The 20,931-nt window shown below is 44.7% G+C and overlaps 1 protein-coding gene across 27 annotated transcripts in view; it reads right to left on the bottom strand.

Moving 5' to 3' along the window:
• TACC1 (transforming acidic coiled-coil containing protein 1) overlaps positions 1–20,931 on the bottom strand; it is a 142,810-nt gene that overhangs the window by 35,522 nt on the left and 86,357 nt on the right. For 14 of the 27 annotated variants that reach the window (XM_070068562.1, XM_070068564.1, XM_070068571.1 and 11 more), the window contains one exon: positions 3,010–4,081. The exons of 3 other annotated variants lie outside the window; for them this stretch is intronic. In XM_070068562.1, the coding sequence (XP_069924663.1) occupies positions 3,010–3,773 (764 nt within the window). In that variant the 5' untranslated portion in view covers positions 3,774–4,081. Of the gene's footprint in view, positions 1–99; positions 136–3,009; positions 4,082–20,931 lie in introns of all 27 variants that reach the window. 10 more of the 27 variants (XM_008273969.4, XM_070068565.1, XM_051832380.2 and 7 more) reach the window with 1 other exon arrangement.

Raw genomic sequence — 20,931 nt, 5'->3', positions numbered from 1 at the left:
TGGAAGCCAACATGCTATGTAGAGATGGCCAGGGCAGGGGTGGGAGAGGAAACTGCCAAAGTCCCAGGGACAAAGAGAAACAACAGCAAGAGTACTTACAACAGAAAACAGAGAAATTTCACTTGTTCAGTAGTCCTGATGCACCAACAAAATTAGAGACAGGAAAGAGACAGACAGATGGAGAAAAAAATCATGTAAAGACTGGAATATTTATCTCTGGTCTGGCAGATGTAAGAGCTGTACATTTCTTTCTATGAGGGGAGAAACAAATGAAAAATGCCATACTTATGAATATTATCACTGGTGAGTGAATGACTAACAGGACCTCAACTCTAATGCAGCAAGAGTGCTAGAAACACTCAGAAATATGTTCAAGGTTACAATGAAAAGTAAACTTCCCAATATTTGCAAGTATATAAAAACAATATTTCACTACTGAGCACTTAAATGTCTACTCACCCAGATCAAAGACAACACATGAGTAAAAATATAGTTGGCAATGTGTCTGATTACCTCTACAATACGTGTGTGTCAACAAGAAGCTTAAAATGATTTTACATACAACCATGCACTGCATAACGACGTTTGGGTCAATGATACATGGCATATTCAGCATGGTGGTTCCATATGATTATGCCGAGTGATGTCAGAGCCATCCTAGTTTATGTAAGTACACTCTATGATATTTGCCAATGGAACTGACTAATGATGCCTTGCTCAGAACATGTCTCATCAGTAAATTATGACTATAATTTTATCATATCTGGTCTACAACAGTCATATCATGGTGTCCCCATTCTACAGAAGAATCTTTTTGATTGTCCCATACAACTCCTCACTCTCTTGAGATTCTACCTCCATATTTATGAGGGCACTTCAAAAAAATCATGGAAAAGGAAGTTTAAAGGTAAGTTTATTTTGGTGCAAAAAAAAAAAAAGGTTTGAAATCCATGTCTAGTTTTTTCATTAATATTTATTTTCCATGAACATTATGAAGACCTTGCATATGATTTCAATCTTTCCTACGAATTAAGGGATTTCCCAATGTTACACAAGAAGGTTAGCACCGTTTTCTTGTGGAAAGAACAAGAGTTTTCATTGTGTAAGAAATTTTAAAAAAAATCTATAAGGTATATGAGATCACCTGACAAAAAGCAGGATAAAGGGAAAATGCTACCAGCTAAGGGTGGCAGACTCAAGACAGGATACTTTGCTACTGAGCAAAAAGTATAGAATAAATTGCCCTCTCTTTGGCCTTGATTTAGTCTTACCTAACGTTGAGTGTGCTGCCTACAGATCTCCAACACACAGCTGAAAGAGAAGGATTCCAGCATGGCCCCTTACCAATTTTGTAGGCAGAAGCATCCTGCTCTTAGAGGAAGAAGCACCAAGGCAGCAGCATGCCCAGCACCTCCCTAAATTTTGTCTGGACATAGGTAACTAGTCTTAAATGCCCCAAAAGAGGACTGTGAAGACAGCTGATCAGTATTTTCCTACAACCATTTAGCTGCTCACATATAATCAAAGAATAGATACTTCCATTCCCAGTTCCTTTAGACATGCTGGGGCTGCCAAAGAGCTGACTCCTATGTTGTTCAACCTTCTTGGTGCCAAAACCAGGACTTCTATAAACATCTGGGCATTTCCTTTCTGGTTTAATTCACCATGGCATCAGGCTTCTTTAAGTCACAGTAACGCTAAAGGATGTCCCTGACCGACCTACAATGATAACCACTAACGAGGTACCTCTCATCTTTCTTGTCATCGGCCTTCTTTATATTTGATTCTTAGTAAAATGTCACATGATCACAAAAGTACACATAGTATTGTCATCTACTCAGCCTTGAGTTTTGCAAAATGCAATCCTGTCACAAAATTAAACTGAAATCTTGCATGGAACACAGAATGAGGTGGTTGCTCTGAGAACTCCAAGGACCCTGCGAGAGTCCATCCAGATTCCCCAAAAGAAATGGAACAGGCGGCAGCCAGGTCCACACAGCAAACAACTAAGTAACTGATTCAGTCAGATTGAACTGATCATCTAAAAAATCATACACTCTTGCGGCTGGCGCTGTGGTGTAGCGGGTAAAGGTGCCGCCTGCAGTGCCAGCATTCCATATGCCGTATGGGCACCGGTTCAAGTCCTGGCTGCTCCACTTCCCATCCAGCTCTCTGCTATGGCCTGGAAAAGCCGTAGAAGATGGCCCAAGTCCTTGGATCCCTGCACCCACATGGGAAACCCTGAAGAAGCTCCTGGCTTCTAGCTTTGGATTGGCACAGCTCTGGCCATCACAGCCATCTGGGGAGTGAAGTAGCAGAAGATCTCTCTCTCTCTCACTGTCCAACTCTACCTGTCAAATTAAAATAATAATAATAAATAAATAAAAATAAAAAATTATCCACTCCCAACAGAAATTCACTTCTGCTAATGAACTGGAAACTACACAGGGAGGCAGGAATTCTCACCAATACTTTGCGGTAGGAGAGTTTCCAACAAAAATCACAGCTTTCTGTTTAAGTAAAAAGACTTCTATAAGACCTCTTTGGACCACTTCCCACGTGCTGCTGACACTAGACAGGTAATCTGTAGGCTTGGAATTGTTTGAACCACAGAGAATCTGAAAATGATGGCTAGTAGTGACACTTGAATCTATATATAAATTGATTCCTGATAGCCCAGCTAAAATTTCTGATAACCATCTGATCCCTCCCTGCCCATCTTGTGCCACACTAATATATATAAGTATATGGGATATGGAGGAAAAGAGCTTAGCTGACTAAGACAAAGATGTAGGAATGAGGCAGATTTCTAAAAGGAAACCCCTGGTATTTCTGAGTTCACACAAGAGTTATATAAAAGAGTAAAAACCACAGTATAAACCTAGAAGCTTTGTATTTGTCCTGCTGCACCTCAAAGATAACTTTAGTTTACCAACACCAAAAGCAGCCAGCTGCAAAGTCACAGAGAACACACAGGACACAACACCCAGCACACGCTATGTCACTCACGTTATTAAACGCGACTTGGCCTTCTTGGGTGACTCTAAGATTTCATTTATATGATTACCAGTGGTAGAACAAAAGTCACTGCTTGTTAAAGTCATAGTTGATTTAAAGGGATCCAAGGATTCGTCAAAGTTATCTGGGTCAAAGTGGTAGGAGCCCTTAGAGGAAAGGGGTGGGGAGTTCTGCAGGATGGAGCGGCTCCCAAAGGGGCTACAGTTGGGGTTGTCCCACTCACTGGGGCCTAGCCTGGAAGATACTTGGGAGAGAGAAGCATCGCTGGCTGCTGGGTCTGGAGGCTGCTCTATATCTACAGGCTTACTGACACCTTCTTTTTGTATCTTGGGAGTCAGTTTGTTACCCAGTTTCCTGCCAAGTTTCCTTGGAAGAGCTTTTCTGGCCTCTACATTTTCCACATCTTCTGTGAAATCAAACTCAAGTTTGAGAGGTGAGCTCCTCGCCTCCTCCAGCAGCTCAACCCCTGCATCAGTGGTGTCGCTACTGAGCGCGCCTGAGGTTCCTTTAACATCGGGCAGTGATTTCTGGATCCTGGAGCCTCCTAGGATAGAAGGGTTTGGGTTTTCATCCAATTCGTCCACAGCAGATTCAGTTTCTGAGAACTCTCGCCCTGTTGTTTTCTTCCTCAGAGAGACAGGTTTGGGCTTTCGTAGCTTGCTTCTGCTGGGCACAGGCTGTGGACAGGAGTGTCCAGCCTTGAGATCAGCTTCGGTGGGAGCTTCTAGCATAATCCCCATGCTGCCTTCTGTCATTGCCTTGCCGTGGTTGGCTTCTGGCACACTGGAGGGCAAAGCCTCATCCAAGACCACAGTCACACAGCCATCAGCTGCTTCTGTTCCTAGAGCTGCCGGCGTATCTGTGGAATTCTTGGTTTCTATGGAAAATGGCCTCACCACTGAAATCTTGCTACTGTCATGTGCTGGCTCTTCTTTGAAATCCTTGACTGCGCGAGAACCAATGGCCTGTGGTGGAACCTCATTTTCTGAGGGTCTAGAACAAGTCTCAGATGGGCATTTTTCAACCACTTCTGCTATCAGCTGTTCATCGGCTTCTTGTGATTCTAAAACAAAACACAAAAGCAATCTCTTAAAGGATTATCCTTATGAACTGATCACTACTTCCTACTTCCTGAATGTACACACACAAATAGAAAGCTCTTCCCTCACAGTTTTCATTATGCACCTCTAAAGTTTGGTAAGGATGGCAACACAGCCTCAAAGAGAAAACCCTAAAATGAATCTTCCTAACCAAAACTGTGTGTGTTCGCATTATCCAGGTGATATGTAGTGATGACATCAATAGCCAGTTGGTCAGGAGTACTGGGACCACTAGTGTCTGAAGGGGGCAACCCTGTAACACAGAGTCTTAACTTACTCAGCACTTGTACAGACAGGGACAGAGAACTGAACTGCTGCACACCCAGATGGGGCTTAAGAACTTAAGAAATGTGCCTCAAAATAGTGAATATTTAATACACTGCCACTCCGGCAGCTGAGACTTCTAAAAAATGATACCTGTAAACATTTCAATGTTGCTTTTCCTACCAAAAAGATTTAAACTCCCTTTATGTTCTTTTCTACATTTTACAAAATTTACAAATTTAAGAAATTAGATGAGGGACCGGCACTGTGGTATAGAGGGTAAAGCTGCCACACTGTAACATTTATATGCATATGCCAGTTCATGCCCCAGCTGCTCCACTTTCAATACGGCTCCCAGTAACGGCCGGGGAAAAGCAGTGGAAGATGGCCAAAGTGCTTGGGCTCCTGCACCCAAGTACAGACCCAGATGAAGCTCCTGGCTCGGCCCTGACTATTTTGGCCATCTTGGGATATGTCTCTCCCTCTCTCTCTTTCAAATAAATAAATCTTTAAAAAGAAAAAAAGAGAGAAAATAAATTAGAAAACTGTTATTGTTAATAACAACATAAATTTCCCCTGTTCCCCCTTCTGACTCCTAGAACAGCAGATTAAAGTACAGCCTCAGGTACCAAGCTGAACTGCTTGAGCTTTATCATTTGCAGGGCTAGTGGTGTGGCACGGCAGGTTAAGCTGCCACCTGTGGGTCCCAACTGGGTCCCGGGCTAAAACCTGGCTATTCCACTTCTATTCTGGCTCTCTGCTAACGCACCTGGGAAAATTTGGGATGATGGCCCAAAAACTTGTACTACTGCCACTTAGATGGGAGATGTGGATGGAGTTTCAGGCTCCGGGCATTGTCCTGGCCCAGCGCTAGCTGTTGTAGCCATTTGGGGAGAGAGCAGCAGATACAAGATCTCTTTCTCTCTGTCTTTCCTCTCTTTTTGTAACTCTACCTTTACAATGAATAAATATTTAAAAAAAAATCATTTGTAACTACTGATTTGTATCAGTCAAAATTCCCTCAATAACACACAACCCAAATACTACTAAATAAACTAGATTTGAATCAGACTCGGATTTAGCTGTTCTGTATGTTTCAATCTCATAAATCCCACTATTTTTAAAACTAATAGCTTGAATCTTTGGAAGTATAAAGTATATCACCTTCAACCACAATTATTTTAAGGAGAAGATTCCACTGCCTAAAACAATTGAAAACTACAGTTAAAAGAGAAAGTTCATCTCTAAAAATGGAGATATGAAGAAAACGGGAATGAACTGGCTGGCCTTCTAGGAATTTATACACACCACCTTTTAAGAGAACTTCAGCATCTCTCAATTTTACCACCAGTGATCCCACCACAGGTGACAAATCATGAAAAATTTACAAGAGGAGCTGTTTTTAAAGTCTTTAATTGGGGACTAGTGTTGTGGTGTAGCAGGTCAAGCCTCCACCTGTGGCACTGGCATCCCATATGGGCGCTGGTTCAAGGCCTGGCTGCTCCACTTCCAAACCAGCTCCCTGCTATTGAGCCTGGGAAAGCAACGGATGATGGTTTAAGTATTTGGGCTCCTGCACCCACATGGGAGACCTGGAAGAAGCTCCTGGTCCTGGCTTCAGTCTGGCCCAGCCCCAGCCATTGCAGCCATTTAGGGAGTGAACCAGCAGATGGAAGACTTTCTCTTTCTCTCTCTCTCTCTCTCTCTCTCTCTCTCTCTGCTTTACCTCCTCTCTTTGTAACTGTTTCAAATAAATACAAAATAAATCTTTAGAAAAAAAATAAAGTCTTTCATTTGGTGCCCAACAATGACAGGTAGCACAGTGAGAGAGCTCCCCTCTCCACAAGGAAGAAACAGTCCTGTTTGTCCTTATGGAAAATTATTTTATATTAACAGAGTATGCATTGTATCACACATGGTAGATAGTCAATAAAGGTATTTGTTTTTCCCATCCTTTTAGTCTCTGTCTCAGTAAACTTTCACTACAAATTAAACTGATAAACTGAAAGAAGTGGCTACTTAATAAAACATGGAGAATTTGGTAAAATAAATACTCCTAAAGTACTGATAGTAAATGTATATTTTCATATGTAAGCTTTACTGAAACTGCTGTCTACCCATGAATTAATATAGTCTATATCAAATGTTATGACAGCTCTTTCCTTTCACTTGCTGTGGATATGCTTTCCAATTACATTTGTAAAAACTGGTTCTTTCAGTTTTTATATCTGCAGAAAGGCGATTTTGACCTGGCCATGGGAGCATCTCTGTTTACTTTGAAACAATCTGATTATTTAAATTACGTGGAATAGGGAATACTTGTGTTTTTACCATCCAAAGATTCGGATCTACTTACTACATAAATTCAGACTCTGTCAGTTGTATCTGGGAACCGTCTCAGCCAATCTGCATCTTTGTACCTAAGCCACTGTGTCTGAAGATTCCTACAGACCAGTTTTAACCTACAAAGTGTTGATATCACATGGTATAGGTGCAGTGCACCCTTAATCTGCTTAGTCTTTAGCTAAGGACAGTCTATGAGAGTTATCTAAGTGCTACAAATAATAATCAGATTCTTTCACAATCTGAATGTAGACAGTAAGTGAATGTGTGCAAGAGTGAGGATGGAAGACAAGGTAAAACAGACAGAAGACCAGGTTATCCTAGCAGAAAGGTGACTAAGGAAAGCGGTGCCTAATGACTTTTCAACACTCACCCCAGCTTAGTTTCCAAGAAATTCTCCTACATCTTCACAACATATAGTTGAGCTGGGTTGAGTGGGTGTCTGCCCTAAGACCAGAAGTATCCCCACCAGAGTTCACAAAAAACTCACATTCAAAGATCTGAGGTCAAGTGCTACCACCTCACAAAACATACAAACTTTCTGATACAACAGGATGAACCCTCCAACCAGCAATGCCGAGAAAATAGGATGGGCGAGCACTCAGCACAGTGGTTAAGACACTGCTTGGGATGCTGGCATCTCATATCAGACCGCCTGGGTTTGAGTCCCACCTCCGCTTCTGCTTCAACATCCTGCTACCGCACACCCTGAGAGGCAGCAGGTGATGGCTCAAGTAATTGGGTCCCCGCCACCCACATGGGAGGCCTGGGTTGAGTTCTGGGCTCCAGGTTTCAGCCTGGCCCAGCCTTGGTTGCTGTGGGCATTTGGGGAGTGAAGCAGCAGATGAAGGCCTCTGTCCCTGTGCCTTTCAAATGAATCAAAGTAAACAAATAAACATTTTTCAAGGTATGGGATGGACTGGCTATGGTCTGGCCAGTATTTTTTCACATGTGATTTCAGTTGACTACATGCTCAATATATCCCACTGTGGTATAAATGAGCACAAAGCAAATTCCACCTGAGACAACATTAACAGATAAACAAAAACACCATGACAGCATTAAGTAAAATACACCGAAGGCTTGTATGAACCAGGCAATGAGCTACTGAGAGCTCTGCCTGGATTATTTTATTAAACCAGACAACGGTTTTTAGCCATATGCAATCCTAAGTCTGTCCAACTCCAGAGCCTGGCTGTTAAACCATACATTTGTTAGATCCATTCCTTAGCAGCCAGAATAGTGTCCTGTAGTCTCCTTGATCATAACATCTGGGTTTGTGAATTCGGTTAGGTTTTAAACTCAGTCTGGCATTTCTCATCTTAAAAAACCAAAGGTGGGAAGGCACAGTGGCGTAGTAGGCTAAGCCTCCACCTGCAACACCAGCATCCCATATGGGTTCCACTTCCAATCCAGCTCCCTGCTAACACAACTGGGAAAGCAGTAGAAGATGGCCCAAGTGCTTGGGCCCCTGCACCCATGTGGGGGACCCAGAAGAAGTTCCTGGCTCCTGGCTTTGGATTGGCTCAGCTCTGGCTGTTGCAGCCATTTGGGGAGTGAACCAGTGTGTGGAAGACCTCTCTCTACGTTTCTTCCTCTGTCTCTAACTCCGCCTCTCAGATAAATAAATTTTTAAAAATCTTCTTTAAAAAACGTTAACTAGTTCTTAAACAACATTTTTTAAAAATCATAGGTAGGGGCCAGCGCTGTGGTGTAGCAGGTAAAGCCACCACCTGCAGTGCCGGCATCCCATATGGGCGCCAGTTCTAGTCCCAGATGCTCCACTTCCCACCCAGCTCTCTGCTATGGACAGGGAACGCAGTAGAAGATGGCCCAAGTCCTTGGGCCTCTGCACCCACGTGGGAGAACTAGAAGAAGTTCCTGGCTCCTGGCTTCGGATCGGCACAGCTCCAGCCATTATGGCCAATTGTGGAGTGAACCAGTGGATGGAAGACTGCTCTCTCTTCTCTCTCCTCCCCTTCTCTGTGTAACTTCCTTTTTTTTTGGGGGGGGGGGGGGGACAGGCAGAGTGGACAGTGAGAGAAGGAGACAGAGAGAAAGGTCTTCCTTTGCTGTTGGTTCACCCTCCAATAGCCACCGCGGCCGGCACGCTACAGCTGGTGTATCGTGCTGATCTGAAGCCAGGAGCCAGGTACTTCTCCTGGTCTCCCATGGGGTGCAGGGCCCAAGGACTTGGGCTATCCTCCACTGCACTCCCGGGCCATAGCAGAGAGCTGGCCCGGAAGAGGGGCAACTGGGACAGAATCCAGTGCCCTGACCGGGACTAGAACCCGGTGTGCCGGAGCCGCAAGGCGGAGGATTAGCCTACTGAGCCACGGCGCCAGCCTCTCTGTGTAACTCTTTCAAATAAATAAATAAATCTTTAAAAATAAATAAATAAAATAAAATAAAAATCATAGGTAAAAATGAATGCATGGATGTACACCAAAATGGTTGTATTTATAAACAATCAATCTGGGGCCGGCGCTGTGGTGCAGTAGGTTAACGCCCTGGCCTGAAGCACAGGCATCCCATATGGGTGGTGGTTCAAGACCTGGCTGCTCCACTTCCTATCCAGCTCTCTGCTGTGGCCTGGGAAAGCAGTAGAAGATGGCCCAAGTCCTTGGGCCCCTGCACCCATGTGGGAGACGCGGAAGAAGCTCCTGGCTCCTGGCTTCGGATCGGCACAGCTCCGGCCGCAATTGCGGCCAACTGGGGAGTGAACCATCGGATGGAAGACCAATTTCTCTGTCTCTGCCTCTCCTCTTTCTGTGTTAACTCTTTCAAATAAATAAATAAATCTTTAAAAAAATCAATCTATTATACGTAGCCTAGAAAAATAAGAAACATTATAGTGTCTTCGAGTATATTAAGAGCTGCTTGAGGTAAAGGGATTAGAATTATTTCGGCTTCAGAGGATAAAATTATGGTCATGTGGTGAATTGTTAAGAGGGAAGCAGATTCCAGCTCACTAAAAGGAAGAGAAAACTAACAGAACCAAGAAAACAAGTAGTGCAAACAGCCAGCTCCCTACCAGTCAGAAACGGTACGGAACAATTTCTATAGCAAGGCCACTTCAGGGCAGTAACACCTTTTCTTGTGCTTCCGAATTCCTTCTGGACATGCAAAAAGAGCCGTGCCTCAAGTGCAGAGAATATCTGGACAGGTAGGTGGTCAGAAGCCTGAGCTACACTATTGGTTTTGTTGTCAGCCAATCTGATGTTTCACACATAAGTATGGTAGTTTCAGACTCTTCATTTGTAACATAACAAGTCTGAGCTAAAAAAATACTTGAGAGCCCTCAGAGAATCCAGGTATTTAAGAGATGTACAATAATTAAATGGCTAGACTCTTCACAATCTGTGAACATGTTTTCTGGGTGGTTCACCCATCCATTTCTTTCTTTTTATTTTTTAAGATTTATTTTAGTTATTTGAAAGGCAAAGTTAGGGAGGGAGAAGGAGAGACAGATAGGAATCCTCCATCCTCTGGTTCATTCCCCAAATAGCTCTAACAGTCAGGGCTGGGTCAGACCAAAGCAAGGAGTCAGAAACTTCATCCTGGTTTCACATGTGAGTGCAGGGGCCCAAGGACTTGGACCATTCTCCTCTGCCTTCCCAGGAGCATTAGTAGGCAGCTGGATAGGAAGGGGAGCAGCCAAGGACTCAAACCAGCGCCCATATGGGATGGTGGTGTTACAGATGGTGGCTTTACCACCACAGCGCTGACCCCTCACCCACCCATTTAATTCAGAGTCATCATTCAACAAATATTTGAGTATTTTTTATATACTGGGCCCTGAGCACCAGGAATGTAACAGTAAACAAAGAGATGAGGTCTCAGCTCTCATGCAGTTTAGAGTCCAGTAGGGAAGGGATACCGATTAAATAATTACTGAATGAATGAGGGGGAGAAATGAGCTTGGAAAAGACCAGAAAGGCATCACAACCTGGTAGTAATTACATCTATATCCATAGCTTCACTTATGTCATGGCTTTACCCTAAGAGCTCAAGGAAGCCACACAGGGTGTTTAAGAGCAGGGAATACAGTCAGATTTATGTTCTAAACAGCCCAAGCCAGTGGCAATGCGAACAAGGACTAGAAGGGGCTCAAAATGGAAGAAAAAGAGTTAATATATTATTCTGGGGGCTTCGATGAAAGGTGGTGCTAATGAATAGGAAGAGAAGCTGCCTGCATTTAAGAGGGGGAGGGGGGGACAACCAGGGAGGTTAGATAAGGCCTGTGAAGGAGAACTGGGCAGTGTTAAGGAGCCAGGGTCAGGAGCTTCACCCAGGTCTCCCACATAGGTACAGGAGCCCAAGCACTTGGGCCATCCTCTACTGCCTTTCCCAAGCCATAGAAGGGAGCTGGATGGTAAGTGCAGCAACTGGGAAACAAACAGCACACATACTGTGGAATGGTGACACAGGCGGCAGCTTTACCTGCTGGGTCACAATGCTGGCCCCCAAAGTTTTTTTTAAGTTACGTAATTTCTCTCCAGTTCCCCTGTCCCTGGCTCCTTAACACTGCCCAGTTCTCCTTCACAGGCTTGAGAAAACCTGCAGGGGGCAGGGGCACTGGGGAAGAGAGGAGCAGTCTGGGACCCACCAGTCCTTTCCGGCCTCCTACCATTCCCAGACTCATCCAGTTCCTGGGGTTCTGGTGCCATCAGCATCATTCCCACACCACCCACAGGAAGCAGTTCACGACTCTCCTTTCAATCACCTCTCTCCTCACTTTCTGTTTCTGCCCTAGTCTCCACCGTCCTCCACATCTACCCAAATCCTCCCCCCAGATCCTCCTCCTCTCCCCTGACCATGCTGGGAGCTGACCCTCTTGAACGGGGTGTGTACAGAGCACCTAAAAGGCAATCTGTAGAAGTGAAATTGACATTTAGAGAAGCAATGACTTCAAACAGCCCTTGTCTTGACTGTTGAGGAACACTTTTTTTTCATACTATTTGTTGAACTCTTTACTTAGAGTTAATCATATGTGAATAAAGTTAATTGAAAATAGACCTTAGTGGGGCCAGCACTGTGGCGTAGTGAGTGGGGCTGCCGCCTGCAGCTCCAGCATCCCATGTGGGCTCCAATTTGGGCCCAGCTGCTCCACTACCTGTCCGGCTCTCTGCTGTGGCCTGGGAAGGCAGTGGATAATGGCCCAAGTCCTTGGGCCCCTAAGCCCACGTGGGAGACCCAGAGGAAGCTCTTGGCTCCTGGCTTTGGATCCACACAGCTCCAGCCATTGCAGCCAGTTGGGGAGTGGGCCAGCAGATGGAAGACCTCTCTCTCTCTCTGCCTCTCCTTCTCTCTGTGTAACTCTTTCAAATTAATTAATTAATTAATTTAAAAAAATCATGGGGCCGGTGCCATGGCTCACTTGGCTAATCCTCTGCCTGTGGCGCCAGTATCCCATATGGGCGCTGATTTCTAGTCCCAGTAGCTCCTCTTCCAGTCCAGCTCTCTGCTGTGGCATGAGAGGGCAGTGGAGGATGGCCCAAGTGCTTGGGCCCCTGCACCCACATGGGAGACCAGGAAGAAGTACCTGGCTCCTGGCTTCGGATCAGCACAGTGCCGGCTGTAGTGGTCATTTGGGGAGTGAACCAAGGGAGGGAAGACCTTTCTCTCTGTCTCTCTTTCTCACTGTATATAACTCTACCTGTCAAGTAAATAAATAAATAAATGATTTAAAAAATAAAAATAGACCTTGGGGGGAAAAAAATGAGAGAGGGAGGAGGAAGAGGGGTGGGAGGATGGGCACAGTGGAAAGAATCACCATGTTCCTAAAGTTCTAATTATGAAGTCTATAACTGTAAAGCTATAAATGTACATTCCTACAGATTTACTTTTTTTTTTTTTTTTTTTTGGACAGGCAGAGTGGACAGTGAGAGAGAGAGACAGAGACAAAGGTCTTCCTTTTTGCCGTTGGTTCACCCTCCAATGGCCGCTGCGGCTGGCGCACCGCGCTGATGCGAAGGCAGGAACCAGGTGCTTCTCCTGGTCTCCCATGGGGTGCAGGGCCCAAGCACTTGGGCCATCCTCCACTGCACTCCCGGGCCATAGCAGAGAGCTGGCCTGGAAGAGAGGCAACCGGGACAGAATCCGGTGCCCTGACCGGGACTAGAACCCGGTGTGCTGGAGCGGCAAGGCGGAGGATTAGCCTATTGAGCCACGGCGCCGGCCCAGATTTACTTTTAAGAGTACAGTTTAAAAACTTACCATGGGACCCTAAATCCACTTAAGCTGGGTGGGAAAATAGCATTTTAAGTGTTAAAGTGATCACATGGATAGGATCAAGTGTTAAAGTGATCACATAGATAGAATTAAGTGTTTGGTAATAACAATAGATAGAATTAAAAAGGAGTGAATGCTCCAACATGGGAAGCAGCTCATACAGCAGATTCACAGAATGATAATCACTTTAAGTAGCACTCTGACCTCAAAATCAGCCCTTAAGGCATTTTGATCAGGCTGAAAAGGGCAGGGGAGCATTTTAGGCATAGGAAGCCAAGATACTGTGGCAAAAAATGTCATACATGAAGGACTTCTGTGGGCAAAACCCCAGTGGAAAGAAGTGGTCATCAAAGAAGGAGGTACTTTTCTCTGAAGGGAGGAGGGAACTTCTACTTTGCTGATGACCTTGGCTAAATACTGATGGAGTTTGTGGATTCAAAAGGCTTCTATAGCCTTCGTAGCTCATGTCAAGAGTATCAGGTGACCACTGACGTCATATATAACAGTGTTAATTGTTAACAACAGGAGTCACTGTGCACCAACCCCCCATGCAGGACTCTGTCCTCAAACAGCTGTATTATGAGAGTTAACAGTAAAACTTGCTCTCAAAGATTGATTTGTCTTAGTGTATTAAGTGGAGGATATTATTATGTCTCCTAAGTTTTAGTTATGCCTAGGTGTCCAACTCCATTGCTTGTTTTCTTAGGTGCTTCCTTAATTAATGATAAAACTTGTTCTCAAGGACTTACTTTCTTTTAATGTATTAAAGGAGGACATTCTTATATCTCAAAAATTATAATTGTGTCTAAGATGTATTATTCTTGGGTGCTTATTTAAAGTTAATTAAATTTCTCCAAAAAAAGTCTAATTAACTTCAAGATACAATGACTTTGAACAGCCCTTGTCTCAACTGTTTTTTTTTTTTTTTAAGACTTTATTTATTTATTTATTTTTAACAGGCAGAGTGGATAGTGAAAGAGAGACAGAGAGAAAGGTCTTCCTTTGCCGTTGGTTCACCCTCCAATGGCCGCCACGCTGCGGCTGGTGCACTGTGCTGATCTGAAGTCAGGAGCCAGGTACTTCTCCTGGTCTCCCATGCGGGTGCAGGGCCCAAGCACTTGGGCCATCCTCCTCTGCACTCCCGGGCCATAGCAGAGAGCTGGCCTGGAAGAGAGGCAAGCAGGACAGAATCTAGCGCTCCAAATGGGACTAGAACCTGGGGTGCCGGCGCCGCAGGCAGAGGATTAGCCTCTTGAGCTGCGGTGCCGGCCGTCTCAACTGTTTTTTATGCGAATTGCTTAACTCTTAGAATAGAGTTGGTCTTCTGTGTATAAAGTTAATTGAAAATAGATCTTGGCCGGCTCTGTGGCTCACTTGGCTAATCCTCCACCTGCAGCACTGGCACCCCAGGTTCTAGTCCCGGTTGGTGTGCCGGATTCTATCCCGGTTGCTCCTCTTCCAGTCCAGCTCTCTGCTGTGGCCCGGGAAGGCAGTGGAGGATGGCCCAAGTGCTTGGGCCCTGTACCTGCATGGGAGACCAGGAGGAAGCACCTGGCTCCTGGCTTCGGATTAGCGCAGCGTGCCAGCCGCAGTACGCCGGCCATAACGGCCATTTTGGAGGGGGAACTAATGGAAAAAGGAAGACCTCTCTCTCTCTCCCTCTCTCTGTCTCTAACTCTGCCTGTCAAAAGGAAAAGAAAAAGAAAAAGATCTTAATAAATAATAGGAATGGGAAAGGGAAGAGGAAGAAGGGTGGGAGTGTGGATGGTAGAGCAGGTATGGTGGAAGAATCACTATTCCTAAAGTTGTACTTATGAAATGCATAAAGTCTGTCTTCATCAAATAAATGGTTTCTTGGGGAAAAAAAAGGGGGGGGGGGAGTGTGTGCCTCGAGAGACGGGGGAGAGCAAGGCAGACAGCCTCCAAGCTGGGGTGGGAGGAGGAATGGAAAAGGAATACACCTCACGGTGTAAGACAGAACTGTTAAGCCCAGCTCCACACCAGCAACTGTCCTTGCACACCTATAGCCCACCAAAGGGTCGACAGCTGTGTCACCCCCTCAAATGCCATCCCAAGCTCCCATACTCCTTCCTCACCCTACACCTAGGAGGGGCAGGCTCAGCTATGGAAACAGATCAGTGCTTTGTGGAAAATAGTTTTACCACCACATGTTCCTCGTAAGGTTTTCTGTGTCCACCTCCAGTCAAGTGGCTGGGAATCAGGAGATTTAATCAGCTACTTGGTGGGTGTCACAGGAGCCTCAACTGCAGTATCATAATGTGTGCTGCCCTGCCAGCCTGAAACAGGGAAGGGAAACACACCACTCATCTGGCTTCAGGCCCCTGCTGGAGCAGACAGCTGAAGGAGCTCAGCCAGACACTTGCCTGGCAAACAACTTAGTCAGTCCTACACCTCATCACTGCAGACCCTTTCCCCCTTTATCCAGAATCTTCCATCACCAATAGAAAGTCCTAACAGGGCAGAGAGATGGGTGGGAGAGGACTGCTTGTTCACTTCTACCAGTCCAGGGAGCTATGAGGATATAAAACAAGATAAACAAAACAACCAAATGAAACACAGAACTCAAACAATACACCATCAATCAGCAAGTGTCCAGTATCAGTTGGCCCCACAGACGTACTGCTCCCCTGAAACAGAACCGAAACATCAGGTATCACAACACAAGTAACTTCTAGTAAGCAAAACAGCCAAAGTCTTGGTCAGCTCCAGTTCCCAATTAAGTGTTCTGGCCACAGCTGTCAGTGCTGGCTTTTCATCTGAAAGCACTGTTATGTAACTAACCTACCTTTATGTGCCTTTCTATGTTCACAAAAAGCCTGTGTTCCCTAAAGCCCTCCTTCCTGGGTGCCAAAAAGCTCTCTCCTTAGAATGCGTTTGATGAGTTTGACTGTGACAAGCACAGCACTGCCTGGCGGCTGGGTGAGCACAGACGGTAGAGATTAGATCAGTAGATGAATTCAAAGCAAACACAGAGGAAATCCAAAAATAGTCCAGCAGTTCCACTTCTGCCACATTTATTGCTCCTAATGAAACTCTTCCTTTCAACAATCAGCCTTCCCTAAAGCTAAAAGGTTCTGTGAATCACCACGGTTCTCTCAAACAGTAGATGCCTATGATGCTTACTCAACACAGATTATTCTTAGGTAAGAAGACATCTTCCCCTTCATACTTTTAAAGGAAAAGGCATGGAATGCAATATTTTAAGGATTGAGGTAAACAGTTTTGACATTCTAGTCTGCACTCTGGAATGTTGAAAATAAACTGGGTTAGGGGGCCGGCACTGTGGCATAGCGGGTAAAGCCGCTGCCTGCCATGCTGGCATCCCCTATGGGCGCCAGTACGAGTCCTGGATGCTCCAATTCCGACCCAGCCCTCTGCTATGACCTGGGAAAGCAGAAGGTGACCCAAGTCCTTGGGCCCCTGCATGCACGTGGGAGACCCGGAAGAAGCTCCTGGCTCCTGATCAGCTCAGCTCCAGCTGTTGTGGCCATATGAGGAGTGAACCAGAGGATAAAAGACCTCTCTCTGCCTCTGTCTCTCTGTAACTCTGCCTTTCAAATAAATAATAAATAAATCTAATACACAAACACACGCACACACATATACTGGGTTAAAATACAACTTTATGAAAAACCTTGAATGCCTTAGAAAAAATGCCATTATCACAAACTATATTTTTGAAATTCTGATAAATGTATTCCACTAATTAACTGATTACATGTATAGTATCATTTAAGGGGAGCTAATACAGCATTCAGTTTAAAAAGCATCAATACTCCTTGACTTACAATTGGGGTTGTATCAAGATAAACTCAGTGCAATTGTAAGCCTCATCCCCCCTATCTCTCTCCCTCGATTTGCAGTCCCTGTCTTCACTGTGGTGATTACAAGCCAATTTCCTACTAAAGATAAATGCACTAAGGGAGTGGCATGAAGGTCAGGCCAGCCTTCCAAGACCCCAGACCACAAGATACAGAATCCAATGATCACTCTATAGCTCATATCTAAACACTAGACTTTTAGAGATGCTTCACAGGAACTTCAAACCCTGATCAAACAACCAACCTAGCCAGAGACCCCAGGCAGGCCAAAGTCTACTGGGTCATCACAGCATCTTGAAAAGAACATGCAGATCTCCTATAGCTGACCAATCCAAGGAGGGACATGAGTGCTGTGAACCAACCAGAGACCCACACATTAGCTGATGACGCAGTGCTCAACCTCAGCTTTAACCTATGAAATGCACCACCTTTTAGTCCCTCAGGGACTCTGAGTGATAACTGACCATTCAATGCTCTGCACACTGTAACTACTTCCAGGAATCAGCTTGCTGCACGCCACTGCTCTACAGAGCACAGTCAGTTGTCTTCCCTGCCATCACAGAGCTGACTAGAAGCTGCCCAGCGTCACATGAAAGGATCTTAACACACATGGAAAAGATCAAAACTCAAAATTGGAGGTATGATTTCTACTGTACTTTCCTAAGGTCATCTTAAGTTGAACAATCTTAAGTCAACTTAAGATCATTGGTTTGAATCTAACACTGCAGAGTTCACATTATTTTCAAATATGCTTGACTTTTCCCTCCCAGATTTTAACTTTCAAAAAAAAAAAAAAAAGCTTTATTTATTTGAAAGGCAGAGTGACACAGAGAAAGAAATCTCCCATCTGCTGGTTCACACCCACCCCCACCCCCACCCCCCATGTTACTGCAATGGCCAGCAGTGGGCCAGGTTGAAGTCAGGACCCAGACCCTATCTGGGTCTCCCAAGTGGGTGGCAGGGGTCCAAGGTCCAAGTACTTAGGGCATCTTCTGTTTTCCCACGCACATCAGCAGAGAGCTGGATTGGAAACTGGGCAGCCAGGACTCAAATCAGTACTCTGACATGGGATACCAGCATCCCAGGTGGTGGCTTAACTTGCTGTGCTACAACACTGGCCCCTGGGTTTTAACTTTATGGCAAAATATTATGTGGAGCTGGCACTGTAGCACAGCGAGTAAAGCCACTACCTGCAGTGCCAGCATCGTATACGGCCCCTTGGGCCCCTGCACCTCCATGGGAGACCCAGAAAAGGCTCCTGGCTCCTGGCTTCAGATCAGCTCAGTTCCAGCTGTTGCAGCCATTTGGGGAGTGAACCAGCAGAAGGAAGATATCTCTCTCTCTGTGGTTCTCTGAAACTCTTTCAAATAAACAAATAAATCTTCAAAAATATATATACTTTTTCTATGTTCTTATTTAAGATCTGTCCATCACCTCCTCTCCTTTAGCTATGGATGACCTTTTCTGGGTCTCTAAACATCTGATATATCAACAGAGAAAGTTGCCAAAACTGGAACAAGCCTCCTGCATCTCAAAAACATACACACTGGCTCTCTTCTTAACCTTAAACCTCACAAATACCTCAAACCCAAGTAACATCAGGACAAGGGTTGCCCACTGGAAAGATCAAACACACAGTTAGAAGGAGGCAACTTTCAGCTTGCCCCACCCTCATCCTCTGGGGGTGGGAGGGAATGGGCTGGAGACTCAGTTACAAAAACTCTCTGGGCATTTGCCCTAACAGTTAAGCCACTGGTTAAGATGACTCTGTCTCATAATGAGTTCCTGGGCTGCAGTACTGGCTCTACTCCCTATTCCCGCTTCTTTCTGATCCTCATTCTGGGAGGCAGCAGGTGATGTCTCCAGTACTTGGATGCTTGCCATCCACATGAACCACAGGATTCAGTTCCTGGCTTTTGGTTTTGGCCTGGCCCAGCCTGGCCACTGTGAACTAGCAGATGAGAGCTCTCTCTCTTTCTCTATCTCAAATAAATTAGTGGTTTAATGAAACTCTTAACAGAATTGAGAGTTCCCAGGCTGGTGAAGACACCGAGGTGCTGAGGCACCTGAGAGGACATGGAAATTGTCTTGCCCTACGCATCTCTTCCATTTGGCTGTCTTGTGTTTTATCCTTTGTAATAAACCAGTAAACGTTAAGTAAAACATTCTCCTGAGGTCCATGAGTTGTTCTTGTGAATCATCAAACCCAAGGGGGTGGTTACAGAAAGCTCCAGGTTCACAGACAAGTCAGACACAAGAATAGGTAGCCTGGGGACCCAGGACCTGCCACCAGCATCTGAACTGAGGCCAGTCTTGTAGGACTGAACCCTTAAATCTCTGGAGCCTGACGTTAACCCCAGGTAGTTAGGATCAGAATTGGAATGATTTGCTGAATACGCAGGTGTTGCTGCAGAATAAGAGAACTAGTGTAGAAAAGACACCATATACCCTACAAGTTATAGAGTGGCCACAGATTAAGCAGAGAAATGTAGTCTACGTATGAGCAGGAATAAACATTCTGTCCCCACGTAATGAAGAAAGCATTTTGTTCACGATGACTCAAGGCTGGAAGGGAAACTAAGCAAATTCCTATACAACTAGACACCACAAAATTTCCAGCAGTGAAACCCATGGGTCCTCCAAAGAAAGAACAAAGTTTCCATCACAGCCACTATCTAGCTTCTTCATTGCTAATCGATTTCAGTTCAGAGATCAAAATAAAACAAAGCAAAACAAAACAATATATTGTGGTAAAATAACATTAAAAGTGCTGGTGTTGGAAGCAATTACGCAAAGATGTTCACTATATGCTAAAGAAACCAATTTCTATAAAACAATGAGACTACAACTTTGTACTCTCTTACTCTCTTCCGGAGTAATTTACCTACAGGCATCATGCAGTACTACAAGGGATGACTGTACTACAATAAAAGTTACATGAATGTAGTTGGTTTGTCTATCCGTCTATCCACTTACCAACCCATCTGCCTACCCATCTATGTAACCACCTTGGTATTAGGTCTACTGTCAGTGCTTAAAGTAATCCTTAGTTTACTTAATAATGGCCCCAAAGCTCAAGATTAGTGATGCTAGGAACTGATATGTCCAAAGTTTAACATGCTTCCCTTAAGTGAAAATGTGGAAAGTTTTTGACTTGATAAGTAAAAAAAGAAAACAAAAACAAACAAACAAACAAAACATAAGTTGAGGTTGCTAAAATCTACAGCAAAAACAAATTTTTTCTTTGTAAAATTAGAAAGAAGGAAAAATACATTCATGTTAGTTTGTTTCCAGTTAGCCAGGAGGTAACTAAAACCTTGGAAAACAGGGACCACTACAGATATGTAAACAAGTGATTCATATTGAGCCAATTCTCATCCTGAAGTCTAGAACCCTTCTTATTTAGCATGAAAATCTCATTATTCAAAACCTAAACCCTTTCTACCCATTTTTCCTTTGTCTCCATTTCAACACTTGACTGGCAACACCAATGAGCTCCACCTGTCCTCTAACAAGACAAAAGAGTAGAACTTACACTTCCACAGACACAGACACACACACACACACACACACACACGGACTAGTCTGAGCAAAGATAGGTCATGAATCAACCATGATATAGAGCCTCTCTAATTCATTCCAGAGCTACCTTCATTAAGTTAATTTCTCTTCATTCATTGGATGAATCTGAAAAAAAAGTGGGATTTTAAGCAAGGAAGAAGGGCTCCAAGGTTGACATTCAACCTTGGTGGTATGACGGGGTCTCAGCATTCTCACATCCATCAAGGGGCAGGCATCTGAGAGTCAGGATGAAAGAGGGGCAGCCTCTAGGAACAAATCCAAAGTTTTCTTGCTTCGGGGTGCTCAGAAGATAAGGAATCTGTATAACCAAGACAGGCCAGATAACTCTAATAGAGGAAACTGTTCCCTTTACTGCTCTACCTGTCCTCGCTGGGAGAGGTGATTACACAGCTTCCCACAACTCCTCAGACTATACTACGTCTCATACTGAGCAGACCTCTAAACTATAGTATAGGTCCCCCAGTTGTTACCAAGACCCTGGCCAGCATTTCTGAACTCAGTCCCTAAGCACAGGTCTCTGTTACTGAGGGCCACGTGACAGATATGCA

This window comes from Oryctolagus cuniculus, chromosome 2 (assembly GCF_964237555.1).
Source record: "Oryctolagus cuniculus chromosome 2, mOryCun1.1, whole genome shotgun sequence".
Taxonomy (NCBI): Eukaryota; Metazoa; Chordata; class Mammalia; order Lagomorpha; family Leporidae; genus Oryctolagus; species Oryctolagus cuniculus.
The sequence above is the reverse complement of the archived record's forward strand: the minus strand, read 5'-3'. Positions and strand labels throughout refer to the sequence as shown.